At 41.0% G+C, this 18,346-nt stretch overlaps 1 protein-coding gene across 2 annotated transcripts in view; it reads left to right on the forward strand.

The window, feature by feature from the left end:
• FRMD3 (FERM domain containing 3) overlaps positions 1 to 18,346 on the forward strand; it is a 306,916-nt gene that overhangs the window by 153,725 nt on the left and 134,845 nt on the right. For both annotated transcript variants that reach the window (XM_040450325.1, XM_040450324.1), the window contains exon 3: positions 13,613 to 13,655. In XM_040450325.1, the coding sequence (XP_040306259.1) occupies positions 13,613 to 13,655 (43 nt within the window). The remainder of the gene's footprint in view (positions 1 to 13,612; positions 13,656 to 18,346) is intronic.

The following is an 18,346-nucleotide window of genomic DNA, read 5'->3' on the forward strand; positions in this document are numbered from 1 at the left end:
ATCTAAGAGAGACACGTCAACTAAGGCAATGTGGGATTCTCAGCAAAGTCCAGCTGTGGGAAAACTGGTGAACTCCAGATGAAGTCTGTAGTTCAGTTAATAGCATTGTGTTCATCTTAGTTTCTTCATGTTGATAATCGTACTATGGTTATATAAGATGTTAACATTAGGGGAAGAACATGGTTATACTACTCTTGTACCTTTTTTCATGTGTAAAATTGTGTTTTTTTAAGGTAAAAAAAAGTGGTTAGGTTGATGTGTTTCATTGTTCTTTATATTTTGACTTGGCTTAGCTTAATTTTTAGCGTCTAGATTTGGGTAGTATATTAGCGGAAAAAATGTGGGCCACACTCAAAACAAAATAGTCTTATCTGATGTATCCACTAAATTTGCTTAGAGGGCTGCTTCAATAGTTTTTCTCCCTGTGCACCATACGACTGTTAGAGCCTTTTGATTCTGAAGATTCAGTGTGAGTCTAGCTTCCACTTGGGTTGCAAAGTAGTTGCGGCACAGAACTGGATAGACTTTGTACTCAGAAAGATGTGAATTAAATCCCACCTCTGCTGGTCAGTCAGCTGTGTGATCTTGACCAAGTTATTGAGGCTTTGAGTCCCTACCTGATTGTTAAAACAGATAACAATACCTACATGTAGGGTTGATATGGGAATTAGAGATAAAGCATGCAGATGTTTAACAAATGGTAGATACTGAGTACATGGTGTGTGTTATTTTTTATGGTGATTTTTATAATTATTCTTTGGCTGGGTCTAAGTGAGGCACTTGTATGAGGTTGTAAGAGGAAATACAACCATGATTAACAAGTCTAAGATCTATATATGTCAAAAACTTCTTTTAAAGGCAGGATGGCCATTATTATGATCTTTGGGGAGAGAAGGGGGAAAATGAGCCTTGGATAATTAGAAAAATGGGCTCAGAGGCACAAAGACCTGCTGATATGGGAGTTTTAAGCAGAGATTAATTGACCAGCATTGGTGGTTTTATCAGGTCATGTACTTTTTCCTCAGTGGAAAATAAAAACCAGTGAATTATTTGGATAGAAAGCTGGTCAACACAGAAAATCAAGTTACTTAGAAAAGCTGAAGTGGAACTTACCTTTGTTATGGGAGTTGGTGGTTTGCCTACAACTCTTCACAACTTGATTTACAGTAAACCATTGTGGAATATTAAATATTTAGCACTATTACATTTGGAACACCATATGTTTGACAAGATGTCTCATGCCCCATATGCTCTGAGAGTGATGAGGACTGAGTCAGTAAATGATGACTATCTTTTGCTATTTTAATGACAAGGGCTCAGAATTTCCATTATTTTAAAAATTTGATGTAGGGAGGGGTAGATTGAATACCAGTCGGTAAAAATCCCCTCCACTTTCCACCGTATTGTTCTTCTCAAGAACTCCTATAATCTTAGTTGCCTGAGATTAGGGAAAAGTTAGGTGATTATTCCTTTCATTTCACTGATGGAGAAAGCTGGGCTTAGAAGTTTAGAAGTCTTAGAAGGAAGGATTCTAGAAGGAAAACGTAGTACTTGGCTTAAGTCCAGGCATTTTTTTCTTCAAAGTAACTTATTCTTTCCACTGCTTCTCAGGTATTTGGGTAACTTCTCTTTGGAAAGCTGAAGTTTTGAAATAGTTGGATTTCATAACTCTGTTTTTCTATGGCTATGGTTTGGGATGTCCATTGTCCTAGATTTCCCTTCTGCCGTTTCCCCTTTCCCAAACCCAGCTAGGCGGAAGTCACCCCCCAGTGTTTTAGAACTGAGGAAGTACCCCCTCCCCCACCAGCCCAGTCAGAGGAGGACTTCTTCCAGGACTAGGTTGTAGTGTTGGTTTACGGTCTGCAGGCAGATTGGGCCCAGTGCTTTTGATTTTAACTTCCCTATATCTAAGCATCTGTTTAACCCACCTGCATCTGTATCATTGACTGTTCTAACTTCAGGGCCATTCCGATTCATCCTCAAAGACCACAAATTCCCTTTAGAAATTGACACCTTTGGGACAATCTCCTCCACCATTCTGTGTTTGGGCATTGTAGGTCATGTGGCCACTGGATATACTTTCTGATTGGATGACCTGGGATATCATAAATGGAAAGACATGCCTTCTTTATGCAGATATAATTAGAGCCCTGGCGTTTTTATGTTGGTAGCCAGAAAGAACTAGTGAACCTATGAATGAGTTTTATTAATAATTAGAAAAGACCTTTTCTACGTTAGGGCAGTTTGCTTTTTCTAGAGGCACCTTTGGGGAGGATCTAGAATAGAATAAAAAAAAAAATCCCAATGATTTTAGGTTTCACTCTGGGGATGGTGCCAGGAAGCCAGACAGCATTATGTCCCACCAGCTGCTCCTGCCTTTGAAAGGCTGCTTCCTGCTCTTGGGGATAATTGTCCCACAGATGCTTGTAACTAGGATCAAGAGTGATACCTAAGATTTAGGGCAGCCCTGCACTGGAGAAGGTTTGTACTGCTGCTTTAGGTCACTGGTCATGAATTTGTCTGCTTTTGTTTTTAAAGTCTCAGGGGTGGAGCGCCTGGGTGGCTCAGTTGGTTGAGCGTCCGACTTCAGCCCAGGTCATGATCTTGTGGTCCGTGGGTTCGAGCCCCGCATCGGGCTCTGTGCTGACAGCTCAGAGCCCGGAGCCTGTTTCAGATTCTGTGTCTCCCTCTCTTTCTGACCCTTCCCTGTTCATGCTCTGTCTCTCTCTCTGTCTCAAAAATAAATAAACATTAAAAAAAATTAAAAAAAAAAAAGTCTCAGGGGTATTAAAACTCAAGACCATTTGGATGCCTATTTGGGGAGAAGGTATGAACAAGTAACTTGGCTTTATGTGAAAGGACTTAGAGCATTCACGTTACAGGAAACATAGCAGTATTTTAACAGCTTGAAAACTGGATATTTTGGGGCGCCTGGGTGGCTCAGTCGGTTGAGCGACCGACTTCGTCTCAGGTCATGATCTCACAGTCCCTGAGTTCGAGCCCCGCGTTGGGCTCTGTGCTGACAGCTGGGAGCCTGGAGCCTGTTTCAGATTCTGTGTCTCCCTCTCTCTGACCCTCCCCTATTCATTCTCTGTCTCTCTCTGTCTCAAAAATAAATAAACATTAAAAAAAATTTAAAAAAAAAAAAAGAAAACTGGATATTTTGTGTAGTGTTTCAATTGTGGCCCAAGGTATTAACTTGACCGATTTGAGGAAATTGTCATATTCCTCCAGCAGAAAGCAGAACTTGGTGTTTAACTAAAATGATTGCTCATAATAGACACTGTCTACACTGGATGTCCTCTCCTAGGAAGGGATGAGGATGCCTGATAAAGACAGGTTGCAATCTGTAAGTCATTTAGGTAACTGGGATGTCATAATTTTAGTAGAGGGAGGAGCAAGCACACGAACTGGTTATCTTGTCTGGGCCAATTGGCAGACACAGGAATAAGTGTGGTGAAAAATGCCATTTTATTCTTATGTGAGTAGGGAAAAACCAGGAGGATATCCAAGGTGACTCAGTCTTCCTCCTTGGTGGTGGGAACCTCCTGGGCTTGGTTCAGAAGAGGGCACAAATCAATTAGGTTGATGAGGTTTAAGTTCCTTCCATTAGAGAAGCTCTCACTGGACTTCCAGAAGGCAAGAACATCAGAGCTGACGGGAAACCAGCAGGTTTGGAAGTTTCAAATAGCTCTAGAGAACATTTTTAAGTCAAGCTGAGAAGAAGACTAGAATGTAACTATGATGTATAACTTGGAGAAATAAAAGCAGTATAGGTTAGGAAATGATGATTTGAGCAGATGTTTATTTCTTCATGTATGCTCAAGAAAATGTCATTTAAAGGTTGAACTGTAATTGTGTTCTGTCCACGGAGAGGAATAATGAGGAGTGCCTTAGCTTGGGCTGTGAGAAGAAAACACCTGCTTATGCACGGCAATTAGTTCTCACAGTTCTGGAGGCTGGAAAGTCCAAGTTCAAGATGCTGACAGATTTGGTTCCCGGTGAGAACTGTCTTCCTGGCTTGCAGAGTGCTGCCTTTTGCCTGTGTGCACACTTGGGTGGGGGGTGGGGAGAGCATGCAGGTGTTCTGGTCTATCTTCCTAATCTTATAAGGACACTAATCCCATCATGTGGTTCTACCCTCACGACTTCTTCTAAACCTTATTACCTTCAAAGTTACTGCTTCCAAATACTATCTCATTGGGGATTAGAGCTTCAATGTGTGAATTTGGTGGGGGTGGGGAGGACAAACATTCAATCTACAACAAGGAGTAAGAGTTCTAGTTCTCCACTGCCATGTAACAAGTCTCCTCAAACACTCAGGGGCTTAAAGGAACACAATTTTATATATGCCAGGATTTGGGGGGGGTCAGAAATTTGAGCAGGGCTCAACTAGATGTTTCTTCTGTTCCACATGGTGTTGACTGGGCTCAGTCAGTGGTATTCAGCTAGTGGCTGAACTATTCTGGAGGGCAGGGGGCCCAAGGTCCTTTCATTCATATACCTGGAACCTTGATGGGGGTGGCTGGAAGGTGGGGCTTGAGGGCCCCCTCCCTCTGCATGTGGTTTTGGGCTTCTCCACAGAGCCTGTCCATCTGGATGTTTGAGTTTCTTACAGAGCCCTTTTGAGTTCCAAGTACAGGTAGAGTCACTTACGAAATAAACTGTATGAAGAAGGTTTGGGGAAGAAGTGGTAAGTTTTGGACATGTTGAGTTTGGGATACTGTGAGATGATGAGGTAGAGTTGTTCAGTCTATAGTTGTGAACCTGGATCTGAAGCTTAATGAAGAGGTTTAGGCCACAGATGGATATTTTGGAGCACGTGAGGTTTTCATTACCTCAAAACCCTGAGGAGAGACTGCAGAGCTGAGGGAAAAGACTAGAGAATAAGAGGAGAATCTGAAGGCTAAAGAACATCCATTTAAAAAAAAAAAAAAAAAAAGGATGTCCAGAAGGAGAAGCCAGTAGAGGAGACCAACCAGGAACATTTAGAGCAGAAATAATAGAATGAGGAGAGGGAGACCTTCTGGAAACAAGGGTAGCTGGTCGACTTAATATAAGGAGAACGGGCTCCAGTGTTAAACATCAAGAAGGAAGGAGTAGGGGGGACATTATTGCTCAAGATCTAAGAGCTTTTATACCAGGAAGGCCGGGTTAAGTCCTGACTCTGCCTTTTGCTGATTGTATGACTTTACGCAGCCTCTTTAACCTATGCCTCAATTTCTTTATCTGTAAAATGGGGACACTAATGGTACCTATGCCACAGGGCTGTTATTTAAGTGCATTAGTCCATGTTACCAACATGTAACAGATCTTTTACTACATGCTTTAAAGAGTTTGAAAGCTTCGGTGTTTGGCAGCTAGAAGATTTTTTTATTTTATTTTATTTTTTGAGAGAGAGAGCATGAGTGGGGGTGGGCAGAAAGAGAGGGAGACAGAGGATCTGTAGCAGGCTCTGCGCTGACAGCAGCAAGCCCTAAGTGGGGCTCGAACTCATGACCCACGAGATTATGGCCTGAGCTGAAGTCAGACACTCAACTGGCCACTCAGGTGCCCCTCTCCTTTTTCTTTCTTTCTTTCTTTTTTTTTTTAAGTTTTTATTTATTTTTGAGACAGAGAGAGACAGCATGAGCAGAGGAGGGGCAGAAAGAGGGGGAGATACAGAATCTGAAGCGGGCTCCAGGCTCTGAGCTGTTAGCACAGAGCCTGACACGGGGCTCGAACTCATGGAGTGTGGGATCATGACCTGAGCTGAAGTCAGATGCTCAACCAACTGAGCCACCCAGGCGCCTCTGGCAGCTAGAAGATCTTTGACCTTAGAACAGTTTGATGACGATGTGAAATATCTATGGCTAGACAGCAAGTGTTACATGGTGACGAATTCCACTGCTTGAAGGAATCCCATCGTTTCTTCTATAATCGCATTTTGGTGTCTTAGTGTACTTTAAAATAAACAGCAGTTTGTGTTAATGTTAAACAGTTGATATTTTTACAACCTCTGTTGCATTTTCAGAGTACTACTGTTTTTTCCTTGAAGTATACATTAAGGCTTTCTTGGATGTAGAGCAGGGCTTGGCACACAAGGGTCAGGATGGCCCCCATTTGTTTAGTAAATTTTTATGGGGACACAGCTATTTCTATTCATTTATGTATTGTTTATGTCTGCTTTTGTGTTCTGATGACAGAGTTGAGTAGTCCTGACAGACCATATGGGCCACAAAACCTAAAATATTTATGCTGTCTAGTCCTTTATGAAAAGAAAATGGTGCTGGTGCTTTCTTAGGCTTGCTGTTTCCACCTCTGTTTCCCATGGTGTTTCTTCTCCCAGCTGTTACTTCTATTTTGCTCATCCCTGAGAACCCAGAATGCAAGAGCAGTTATGGTTGAAGAAATACATTACAATGAAGCAGTGAAGGTTTTCTTGCGTAGGTTGATTTCCAGAAGGACAACAACTCGTGAGTGTGCCTGGTCTATAGACGTTTTTGCTGTTGTTGGCATTGTGTTGTAGATTTCACTGAAACTGGAGTGGAAACCATTGGTTACTGGTAGCTAAATAGCTAGGGGCTAGCTCTAACTGGGCCATCCAGAACACTGTTGAGGTTGAGTACATTCAGATGGCATTCTTTTTCCCCCTGCAGAGGCCAGAGGGTCTAGAAATGGCATAAATTGGCTAGATAATGCAGGGAGACGGAGTTACTCTGGGGCTTTGTCCAGGTGAGATGTGAGAATCAGGCCATCTTTTCAGGGCTGTGATGGGAATTGGTCAGATTTTGGATCTGGTTACTCCTGAGGGGAAAGACAATGTCCTGTTTGGGAGATTCGTTCATTCTTATTTAAAGCCCCATTGGTTATTTAACACATTTCTCTGGGCTATAGATTATTCTGGTTTAGGGCATCAAGGGTTTTGAGAAAGATAACAGAGAGGTGTGTAATTTATTCTGTGAATCAATTTCAACAGAAGCCCAACATTTGAAGATAACCAAGTGTGTTATATTGTTTACTTTTGGGAGTTCTGTTTTTTTTCCCCCTGGCTTAGCAGCTACCAAATTAAAAATCAATCTACTTAGTCACAAATCACCACCTCACACCCACCTTCCCCCCCCCCCCCGCCCCAACTTCTCCTAAAGAAGCCAAAATTGGAAAGTATAAAAGAAATGCACCACTTCTATGATGGGGTAGAGAAAAATGATCTCTTAGGGCTAAGTGCAGCTGGGCCTTGCAAAATTAAAGAGATAACATTTATTGGCAATATTCTCATCCTTCAGGTTCATAGAATATGGAATGTGAGAACTGAAGGAATCTTAGGGTTCCTGGAATCTGTCCCCCTCCCCCCAAGACCACAGAGAAGGGAATGGGGACATAGAAGGGTTATTCAGCCCTCTGCTTTTCACCCCTTTTGTGAGGCTTCCTTTGACTTTTCTTTGTATCAAGCTGCTATCAATCAAAATAAACTTGTTCTAAGAGGTGGCTTCAAATGTGGTCAGGCTGGATTGTCGAGACTGAAACCTTTGTCAAAGTGGGGCCTCTTATGGGGGATATACAGGTTGTCGGGGTTCAAGCCTGAGGCAAAAGGAATAAAACCTTCAAAGGAAGAATTTTAAATACCATGGTGGGAGGGCAGTTTTGGGCAGGGAGTTAGGGAAGCTGTGTTGCCTCTGGATCCCAGAAGTGGATCCTGAGATAAAAATTCCAGTTTTGTTAGGCATTGTTCCCAGGAAGAAAGACTTGTGGGAGATTGGAGGGATTGGGACAGGGAAGGGAAGGAGGTCCCACAAGTGCGTGATGTTGAGCAAAGTCTTGTGGCATGTAACTTGGGCTGAAAGCCAAAGAGGAGCTCTGGAAGAGTGGTAGGTTGTGCCTTAGGGTTGTCCCGACCAAGGGGTGAAGGAGCAGAGGTATTTATCCTTGGATACCTGTCACCTCTTAACCTGTCAGTTAACAGATGAGTGGGGAGGCTCGTTCTTCACCCTGCATTGGATTCCAGTAACCTGAAGGCAGCCTTCCTGAAAAGGGTCAGGGTGCTATATAACCAAGGAGAAAATGGCATCGAGGGGATCTGAGCAGAGCCCTGGTGTTATCTCTGCAGATAAATTCCTGATACCTTCAGATCACACTGAGGGGACGCATCCTCCGATTGCTCTTACTTCTTAAGCTCCTTAGGTAGAATTAATAGTTGGGTCTTAGCCTCTTTAGTCTTTGGAATTCTTATTCTAAGTGAGAGTTCAGGAACTGAAGTTTTCAACTATTGTAAACTAGCCACAAATTCAGAGATTTGGCTGGCAGGCTTTTCTTTCTACCTCTCTTAGGGAACTTCAGTTTTCAGCAAGGAAACAGACTTAAAAAAACAAAAACAAAAACTAGCATATTTCCCAAGTGGCAATTGAAAGGAAGATAGAATGTTCTGAGCCTTATTTCTAATTACCAAGCACACAGCATCATGGTTACTTTCTCACAGGTGTGTGATCCACCTGTACATATAGTAACAGCGGGAGTTGTTGGTGTGGTCTAGACTCAGCTTCATTGCCCAACTCTAAAAGGAAGAAGGAAAAAAGGTAGGAGAATTACCCTTCACGTAGAGCAAGAGGCAGGTGGGGAGGGAGTGTGGGAGGAAGAGAGTAGCCGAGGTGGGCTCACCAGAGAGGGGCCCTTGCACCAACTTGGCAAGAGTGTCTCTGAGTGAACTCACAGAAGATGAGAACAGCTGGTGTTTTCTGAGCTTTCACTATGCTCCAAGTTCTGTTCTCAGAACTTCTTAATGAATTAACCTACTTCAACCTCATGATGCTGCTGTAAGGGAAGAAACAGAGGAAGTGGCCAAGCTGGGATTTGAACCCAGGCTGGCTTCTGAGCTGGACCAATGCTGGGGGCTCAGCTGGACCTGGCATCTGCCTGTTGTGGATGAAATTCTTCTTCTTGAGTCTAAATTACATAGAATCCACCTTTAACCTCTGAGTAGAGCTAAGCTTCCTTTTCAAAAAAATGACTTTTAATTATTCATGTAATGCATGAATACATGTAAAAAGTATGCTAAAACATCAGATAAAACAGAAGTCATGGTTTCTTTTGAGAAACACCCCTAAATTCCTGTTACTTCCCTGTTATCCAGCCTCACTGGTATCAGTTTAGTGTGTATCATTTCAGGTCTTTAAAAATACATAGAGATGCTTATTATGTATTCTTTGGAAATATATGGTAGTTTAGTGTAGTTTTTACTTGGAAAACACATCAATTCTATGATACCAATAGTTCAGAGGTTCTCAAACATTATTGATTTATGGCTCTGTCAGTATTTTAGTAATTATTTCATGGTACCCTTGGTAAAAAGAATATCTAACAGTGCTATCTGATAAGAGCGAGAGTCAACCAATTTAGTATTTATGTGCTAACAACTTAGTGCCATTTAAAATGTGACATACATTGGGGCGCCTGGGTGGCGCAGTCGGTTAAGCGTCCGACTTCAGCCAGGTCACGATCTCGCGGTCCGTGAGTTCGAGCCCTGCATCAGGCTCTGGGCTGATGGCTCAGAGCCTGGAGCCTGTTTCCGATGCTGTGTCTCCCTCTCTCTCTGCCCCTCCCCCGTTCATGCTCTGTCTCTCTCTGTCCCAAAAATAAAATAAACGTTGAAAAAAAAATTAATAAAATGTGACATACATGAAAATAGTATTTTCAGTTCATTCTTAACCACAATTACTTATGAACAGGATGTGTGTACCTGTTGGGCGCCCCATGGCTCCTCAGACTCTGGGATCGGATCCAATATTACCACGTTCATTGCCTCTCTCACACCTATTTTAGCACGGTACTTGCTTTTTATCACAGAAATCGCTAAAAACCCAGCTTTTCAAAAAGTATGATATCAAAAGGAATGTAGCATGATCTAATGTTGGAACCGGGAACTTCCTTGAGCTTATAGTTGGCACACTGTGTGTCTGACAGATGTCTAAAATGGCTGCTTTTCCCTGGAGTGTTTCAGTGTATGAATTGGGAACTGTGGCCATAGTTCTGAATTCAGTGTTTGCATCTTGCAGCGTGCTTTAGAAATCTAACCATGTTAACACATAAAGATCTACCTTCTATAAAACACTGCAGAATCCAGAATATGAACAGATTACGATTTGCTTACCATTTTCCTGATGATGGCCATTAACATTCTAATACTTTATAATTGTAGTATTATAATTATGCAGTGAGAATCCTTGTTATGTTCCTCTATGTTCACATGGACAAATTGCGGGATAAAGGAATTGCTGGGCCATAGGCCAGTCAGATATTTAGATTTTAATAGTTACTAGAGATTGACCCTTTCTGAAGAAATGATTTCCTATAATCCCTTGACACATGACTACTGCTGGCTTATTTTTCTTAGGGCTCTACACCCCATGACTGTACTGTTGCATAAGGATCATTGTCCTGGAAGAATATTTAGTGGTCACACTGTAGACATAGGTAATTAAGACACACAAGGTTTGGGGTACCTGGGTGGCTCAGTCAGTTAAGCATCCTCCTTTGGCTTGGGTCATGATCTCACAGCTCATGGGTCTGAGCCCTGACAGCTCAGAGCTTGGAGCCTTCTTTGCATTCTGTGTCTCCCTCTGTCTCTGCCCTCCCCCACTCATTCTCTCTCTCTCTCTCTCTCTCTCTCTCTCTCTCTCTCTTTCTCTCTCTGTCTCTCTCTCTCAAAAGTAAACATTAAAAAAAACCAAGATACACAAGGTTTGAGAGGCAAGCATGGGTGTGAATAGGCCAAGAGGAGAAGGAAGGTCAGAACCCATCAGAAACTTCAGGGTGTATTTTGTAGGACAATGAGGAGGCCAGTTAATTTTGAGTAAATTTATTTCAGGGCACGGATGGCAAATACCTTGCAGATGTACCTTAAATATTCCCTACCCCTCCATGGCAGACATAGCCAATCCATCATGGTACTCATTCTCACTGAGCCTTGAAACCCTCTTCGCAGCCCTGGGAGATTGCCACTGACTAACTAGTATGGGCACATAAAGTGAAATGTACCTGTCCTCCCTGGAGGCAGAGAGGAAGAAGAGCGGCAGGTTGAAGTTTGGCAGAGAAGAGCTAAGGAGTTCACAGGATGCCAAGCAAGGAGAATTCAGAAAGTGTACTTCAGTCTTTGTGACCGGTGATTCTCCTCTGTGAAACAATAGCAGTAGGTATTGATCTCCGTAGGTATTTGTTTTCTTGCCTTAGTTCTAAATTACCCTATTTATTTCTAGAAAATAATTTAATCTTCAGAAGCCCCTTTTATTATTCTCCTCCATGGGATGTGGTCTACCAATTAAACTGTACTTAAGTATCCTCAGGATCCGCAAACAAGCATTTATTGATATTTTTCACCTGCCAGGCACTGTGTAAATGTCTTATGTTTATTCACTTTTTATTAACTTCTAAAATCCTTACAATAACACTACAAGGTAGGTACTATTGCTATTCCCGTATTATAGTTGTGGAAACAGAGAGGTAAAACACTTCGGGCCACTTACTAGCTGTATAACTTTGTGCAATCAATATATTTCCCACTGTTCATTTATAACTGTGTAAATGCCAAGCGTCACTTCTGATTAGAAACGGGTAACTAAGGGGCGCATGGGTGGCTCAGTAGGTCGATCGTCCAACTTCGGCTCAGGTCACGAGTTCACGGTTCGTGGGTTTGAGCCCCGCATCGGGTTCTGTGCTGACAGCTCAGAGCCTGGAGCCTGCTTCGGGTTCTGTGCCTCCCACTCTCTCTGCCATTCCCCAACCCATGCTGTTTCTCTCTCTCTCTCTCTCTCTCTCTCTCTCTCTCTCTCTGTCTCTCTCTCTGTCTCTCTCTCTTTCTCTCAAAAATAAACATTAAAAAAATTAAGAAAAAACGAAAAAGAAACACATAACCAAAAGTAGAATGGTGGTTTCCAGGGGCCTGGAGAGAGGGGACTGGGGAGTGACTGTTTCCTAGGACTAGAGTTTCAGTTTTACAAGATGAAAGTGCTCTAGAGGTGGGTGGTGGTGGTTTCCCACCATTATGAATGTATTTAATACCACTGAACTGTACCCTTGAAAATAGTTAGGATGGTGAATTTGATGTGTATTTTACCACAATTAAAAAAAATGAAAAAAGGAGATAAACAGCGTTCTCAAGATGAACTGATAGAATTTTGATCAGAAGCAAAGAAACTTGCTCTTTCAGTTTGTGTGATACGTCAGAGGTAAAGGCACGGTTTTCTGTCAAACTCTTCACGATGCTGATTTAGTTAAAAGACCCCTAGTCTTGTTTTTGAAGGTTGCAGAGCTCTGACACCCTGGATTGGAAACTATTGATCTGACTGCTCAATTTTTCAGCTCCTGGGGAAAGAAGTGATGTTTGTTGAGGAGACTAATATGTTTTAGAGCAAACTGATCTGTTGGGAGGCAGAATGGCCAAGGTTAAGGGCCTGTGCTCTGGAATCCCACTGCGCACTGCCTCACCATTTGTTCTCTGGGTGACCTTAGGCTAGTTGTTTAATATTCTGAGCTCCCTGATTTCGCATCTGTAAATGGGGTGGTAGTGATGACCCATGGAATTGCTTAGAGTAACACCTGACATTTAGGAAGCCCTCAACCAATGCTAGTGCTTATTAAACTTCATGGTTGTGCATGGATATCAAACGGTAGGGACAATACAGAACTTTGAGGCTTGCTGGATGGCACAAATGGGGTGTAAGCCTCAACTCATGGTGAGCATCCTCTTTTGTCTCTAGTATTGAGTGTGGGGGATGCCCGGTAAGTGTGGGCTCTCTGATCTCCCGATGGATACCAGTGGCACTCCTCGTAGTGTCTTTATAAACTGCAGGTGTACAGAGTGACGCTTCTTGACATTTCCCAAGTGGCTTCAGGGACACCCTGGTTAGTGATCTCAAAAGTCACCTGGCTCTTAGCATGTTGAAGTGACCTCCACATGTGGTGTGGAATGAGCCAGCCACTGGGCCCAGCATGGTATCGGCTTTGAATGCCTGTCACTAACACCATTCTGAGCTACCCAAGTTTTTGGGCATCTTTGTTTTGTGGTACAGTTGGTTTTTCTTCTGGATGATCTCAGGCCTTTGAAGTTAGATATTTAAAGTCCTCTGTTCCTCCCTACTGTAAAGGGAGAATTGCTTCTGTGTGATGGGGCTAATGCTGGCTTGGCCCACTGTTCACCTGAACAGAGGCTACCTAGCAGGGGAGCAGGGTGCTGAAACTGTCTTGGACTGTGACTCTTTGAGGTCATGGATGTCAAAGTCTTCAGCCATCTGTGACTTGCTCAGAGCAATGGAACTGTATCACCTAGGAGTCCACTAGAGCCGTGAGAATATCCCATTGAAGTGCATGTTCTCTCCCTTGTTCTTCTCTCTTAGCAACTGTGTGACTCATACACTACTCAGAAAGTACTATTTCTCTGTAATTTATACCCTTGCCTGTTGTATTCTTATTGCAGAATTGTTTGTGTTGATCTTCAGAAGGCAGAACCTTGAGGAGTATCTTTGGGAACCAAGACTGTACTTTGGAAAAAGACTATCTGTATTAAATTTCTTTTAGTTATTAAGTATGTGTCATGTGTATGGTTCAGCCGTTTGACCCATAATCTCTGCTTTTTTCTTCCTAGCACTGGCTTGAACCTAACAAGTCCATCTCCAAGCAAATGAAATGTAAGTGTCAATCTGTGGTTTCACTTTTGCTACGAAATGTCCAAAGATAGGTCCTGTCTCTTAACAAAATTTCTCCTGCCAGGGAAGAAATGGATGGAGGGAGATGAACATGTGTGGGTGGGGGCTTCTCTCTCTTAGTGGGTGCTGTGTAACTTCTCTTATTTTCTGGCCTTTGCCTTCCTTGAAGTCACTATCACCTTACCTTCATATTTCATATTTGAACAGGAACGTTGGAATTAGATGACTAAGTATCTGTTCAACATAATCACCAGGTACCTGGTTCCTTTGGATTGTGGAGGTTGCTAGTAGGTGGTTCAGGATGGGAGGTGCAGTCTTGGGGGGATAAGGAAAGCAGGTGTATTTTGAAACTAGAATCTTGCCAGTAACTTTATTGAAGATTGTATTATCCTTTTGTACTCCTCAAACTCCATACAATAATTTTTCCCCCTTAGTAATTGTTTTCAAGCCCTCATGACGTTCTGAACTGCTTTTTTTTTTTTTTTTTTTTTTTGGTGGGGGGAAACAGAGGCAACAGATGTTGCCTTGGGAAACATCTTTCTAGAACAGCTGGTCATCTACTTTGGGCATTGTGAAGAGGGTGTTGACTAGATCCTGGATGGCATGGTGTTTTGTCCTGATCATCTGTGCTAGGCTATAGGCAACCTGCTTTTATTTATGGCTCGGAGGAGGGGTTCTGAAATGCATTTCAGAAATTCATTGCCTGCCCTGAAATCCATTTATCCTTCCATGTCAACTTTCCCAGGGCTCTGAAATGTAGGCGATAAATCAGTTTCTCATCAGAAATCAGTTTAGTGCATATTATGTCACTTATCATTATTCAGGGGATTCTTTCCTTTTTCAAATATGAAGAAATTATTCTGGGCAGGCCTTTTAAGTGGAAGAAGGAAGAAACCAAACACGGATGGCAAACTAGCCACTAATACGTTTATTGCTTAACCCTCTTTCCCCACCTCCCCCCATCCTCCCTCTCTTGTTCCCTTCCCCCCATCCCTCCTTCTTTTTATCCCTTCCCATTCTTCTTCCTTCCCTCCCCTATGTCTCAGGAGCAAACAAACTCTGGATCAATGCAGGAAGGACAACTAAGTTGTTCTGTGGCAGGCTAATGCCCATGGCTGCTGGGAGCCATGGCTGTTGCAGGGAGCTGGCAGGAAAGATGTATGAGGTGAAAACAAGGGCAGCAGTGGACATGTGAAGTCCAGAGAGGTCAGTGCGTTGGGGTGTAACTGGAATAGAATTGGGTCAGGCATCCAAGAAGAAATAGCAGGACAGGTATCAGGAGGCTCCATACAGAATGATATGCAGGATAATAAGAGTGAATAGCATGTCCAAAAAAATTGCTGATGCCTAGTTTTATCCCTTGGCTACTAAGTTTCGATATTTTTGTTTATGTATGTAAAAGTATTTAGACAATTTTTCAGTAAACTTATTTTCATATTTAATGATTCTTTGACTTTGGTTCTTCAATGTCATGCAATATTTTCCTTAGGCTACACACAGTTTAAAAATATAAATATCTTTAAAGTCGGATGTATTTCAGTACTTAGAAGAAAAAAAAAAACCTTGTAATTTGTAAAGAATTTGCTGCTTAAGAGCTTTGTTCCCATGCTAAGTAAACCTGAACAACCAACTGGAAATGTATAATGTTTGGTAAAAATGTTTTAAAGATTGACATTTGACTACTGGGTGATGTCAATCTAATGACAAATGAAATCTGAATCTGGATAAAAGCTGTGTAAAATTCAATTTCCAAACCAGATGGGGTGACTCACTAGCTCTAGGAAGTGGTAAAGGTCTTGTCCATCACCCAGTCTGCTGTTGTATTTTTGAGGACATTACTGAACAAGAAATTATGTAATTTTCCCAAGATCACAAATCTAGTATTTTGTTGTTGATGATGGTGTCTTTTAGTATCAAGAATTTCTTTATTCTTATATGTATATCCTGGAAACATTAACTTTAAATTAGAAAAAAATTTAAAATAGGGCTTGTATATTGTTAACCCAGAGAAACTGGGTTCAACTTCTGGAACTCATCCAAAAGGATCTATCTGGTTGCGGAACTCCAGGCAACTTCCTTCTTGGGTATCCTTTTATACTTTGACTGCTTTTGAGAAGCCATTGAGGACAAAATTTCTTGGAGGAACGGTTTGATGGTAGACTTTCAGGTTCTTTTCCCTGACCCTATTGAGATACCTTTACCTATGGGTGTTCCTAGGAATGGTGTTTCCCAGGGTTGGCTGAGGTCAGCTGCCCTGATTAACAAACTCTCTACAAAGGCATTATTATTTCTTACTAGCATTTTTTAAAACTTTATTTTTATTTTACTTTTTATTTAAAGGTTTTCAATTTTAATGAGATATAATTGACATGTAACATTGTATAATAAGATGTGTAACATAATGATTTGATATATGTATATGTTGCAAAATGATTACCATGGTAAGATTAGTTAATATCCATTACCTCACATAGATATTCACACCTCATGTATTAAAATAGGTTTTAAATGTCCATGCTTTTTCTTAGTTCAAAATAATTTAAAATGAAAACTCAAACTATTTCCTTTCTCTTCCCCCTTGTATCTCCAAGCCCACTCTGAAGAAATAACTGTTAACAATATTTTGTATATCCTTCTGGGATTTCTTATGTATATATAAACTTCCCCAATGTATGTGAGACCTTTTATAAACAAAAAATGAGATCAATCTGTAAACATTTTTCTTCATGTTGTTATTTTTTAGTAATTTTAGAGGGTTTTGTTTGTTTTTGTTTTTGTTTTTGTTTTTTTTTTTAGTATCAGTGATTGGCTTCATTTTAAAAATGGCTGATAATTACATGCATGTATAATTAATAGACATCAAAATATTTTCTAATATTTTGCTATTATACATTATGCTACAATAAACATTCTTGTATGTACTTTCTTGAATCTTATGCAAGTACATCTGTATTAGAAATTCCTTTTAGAAATGAAATTGTTGGATTAAAAGTTATACATATTTTTCATTTCCTTAGTGATAAATATCCATTTAAAGACCTTATAGTAAGTTATTCCCAACAATGTTACATGACAGTGCTTGTTTCCCCCAAATCTTGTTGAAAATAGGCAGAATCAAACTTATTTTTATGTTGACTCCAAATATTAAGGAAGAGAAATATTTAATTGAGAGAATAGTTAGTTGGACAGCTCCTTAGTTTGGTATACATTTTAAAGTGGAAAAACTTCTTAAACCAAAGTCTTTTTTCTCCTCTGAACTTAAATTTTACTTTTTAAATGAACATAAGGTAAAATTGACCTAATTTTGGTGTATAGTTCTATAAATTTTAACATACAGGTTTGTATAATCTCCAGTACAGTCAGGGTAGAGACTATATCCATCACCCTCAAAACCTCCCTTGTGCTCGCCTCTTGTAGTTACACACCTCCTCCCCTAGCCACTAGCAACCCCTGATTCGTTCTGTCAGTATAGTTTGTGTCCTTTTGAGAATGTCATATAAATGGAATCCTAAAGCATGAAATCCTTTGAGACTGGCTTCTTGAATCAGCATTAATTACTCGGAGAATCAGCCAAGTTGCTTTGTTTGTGGATACATGAAACAAAATTAATTTAAAAAATTGGTCTTTGTAAATGTCAAGAAAGTGATGAACCTCTAGCAAGACTGATAAAGAAAAAAAAATAGAAGACACAAGTTACCAATACCAGGAATGAAAGAGAGGCTATCACTACAGACCCCACAGAAAAACTCTGGGCATTTAAGTTTGGCAGCTTAGATGAAATGGGCTCATTCCTCAAATACCAGGAATTACCAAAACTCACCCAATATGAAATACATAACTTGAGAATTTTTGTAATTATCAAAGAAAGTAGGTTAAAAAACTTCCAGACAAGAAAATCTCCAACCCATTTGCTATTGCTCTGTTGCTGCTAGAGCCCCCTTTGCCTTAACTAGGAGCTTCTCTTGGAGCTTTCACCATCCATGGTGGTGCCCTTCCAGTATCTCAGAGATCTCTCCAGGGGATACCATAGGAAAAGACTGTGGAGAATCCAACACCAGTTCAGTGGTCCTTTGAATTCTTGTTGTCTTTTCCACTCTACCTACTATTATTTACTTTCCAGTGTCCTTAGGTAGCTGCTGTACACATTCTGTCCAGGTTTTATAGCTGCATTCAGTGGGAGAGACAGGGTAGGGTGCAATGAATCAGTACTTCCTGGGACTGGAACCTTCAGATCAAACTTTTTATCGTTCCTTGTTGACTAGGTCAAAATGAAGGTAGGCTACATAATTTGGGCAGTATTAAGGGGAATATCTTCTTCATTTCCCTATTCCATCATTGCATGTCCATAAGTTCAAATGTGGACTGTGCTTTGATCTTTTTCTTTCCAGAGTATTCAGATAGTGGGTTGTCTGCAGATTAAGTGTTAAATGAAATGGGATATTTTGGATGTTTGGTTTTTAGAGTCTTTCTTTCCTATGTAGGAATAGTGAATGTTCTCACCTATACCCTATAGATTTTGGCCTTGTTCCCATAACTGTAGAATGTAGTTTAGTGTGTTCACATGTAGTAGCACACATCAAGAGAACAGAACTTTCATGTCTTGTAGGATCTATTTAACCACAAAAACTGTATTAGCATGAAGAGGTTTTAAAAAGTTATACGTTATGACTCAG

This window comes from Herpailurus yagouaroundi, unplaced genomic scaffold, assembly GCF_014898765.1.
Source record: "Herpailurus yagouaroundi ecotype Mexico unplaced genomic scaffold, PumYag 201, whole genome shotgun sequence".
Taxonomy (NCBI): domain Eukaryota; kingdom Metazoa; phylum Chordata; class Mammalia; order Carnivora; family Felidae; genus Herpailurus; species Herpailurus yagouaroundi.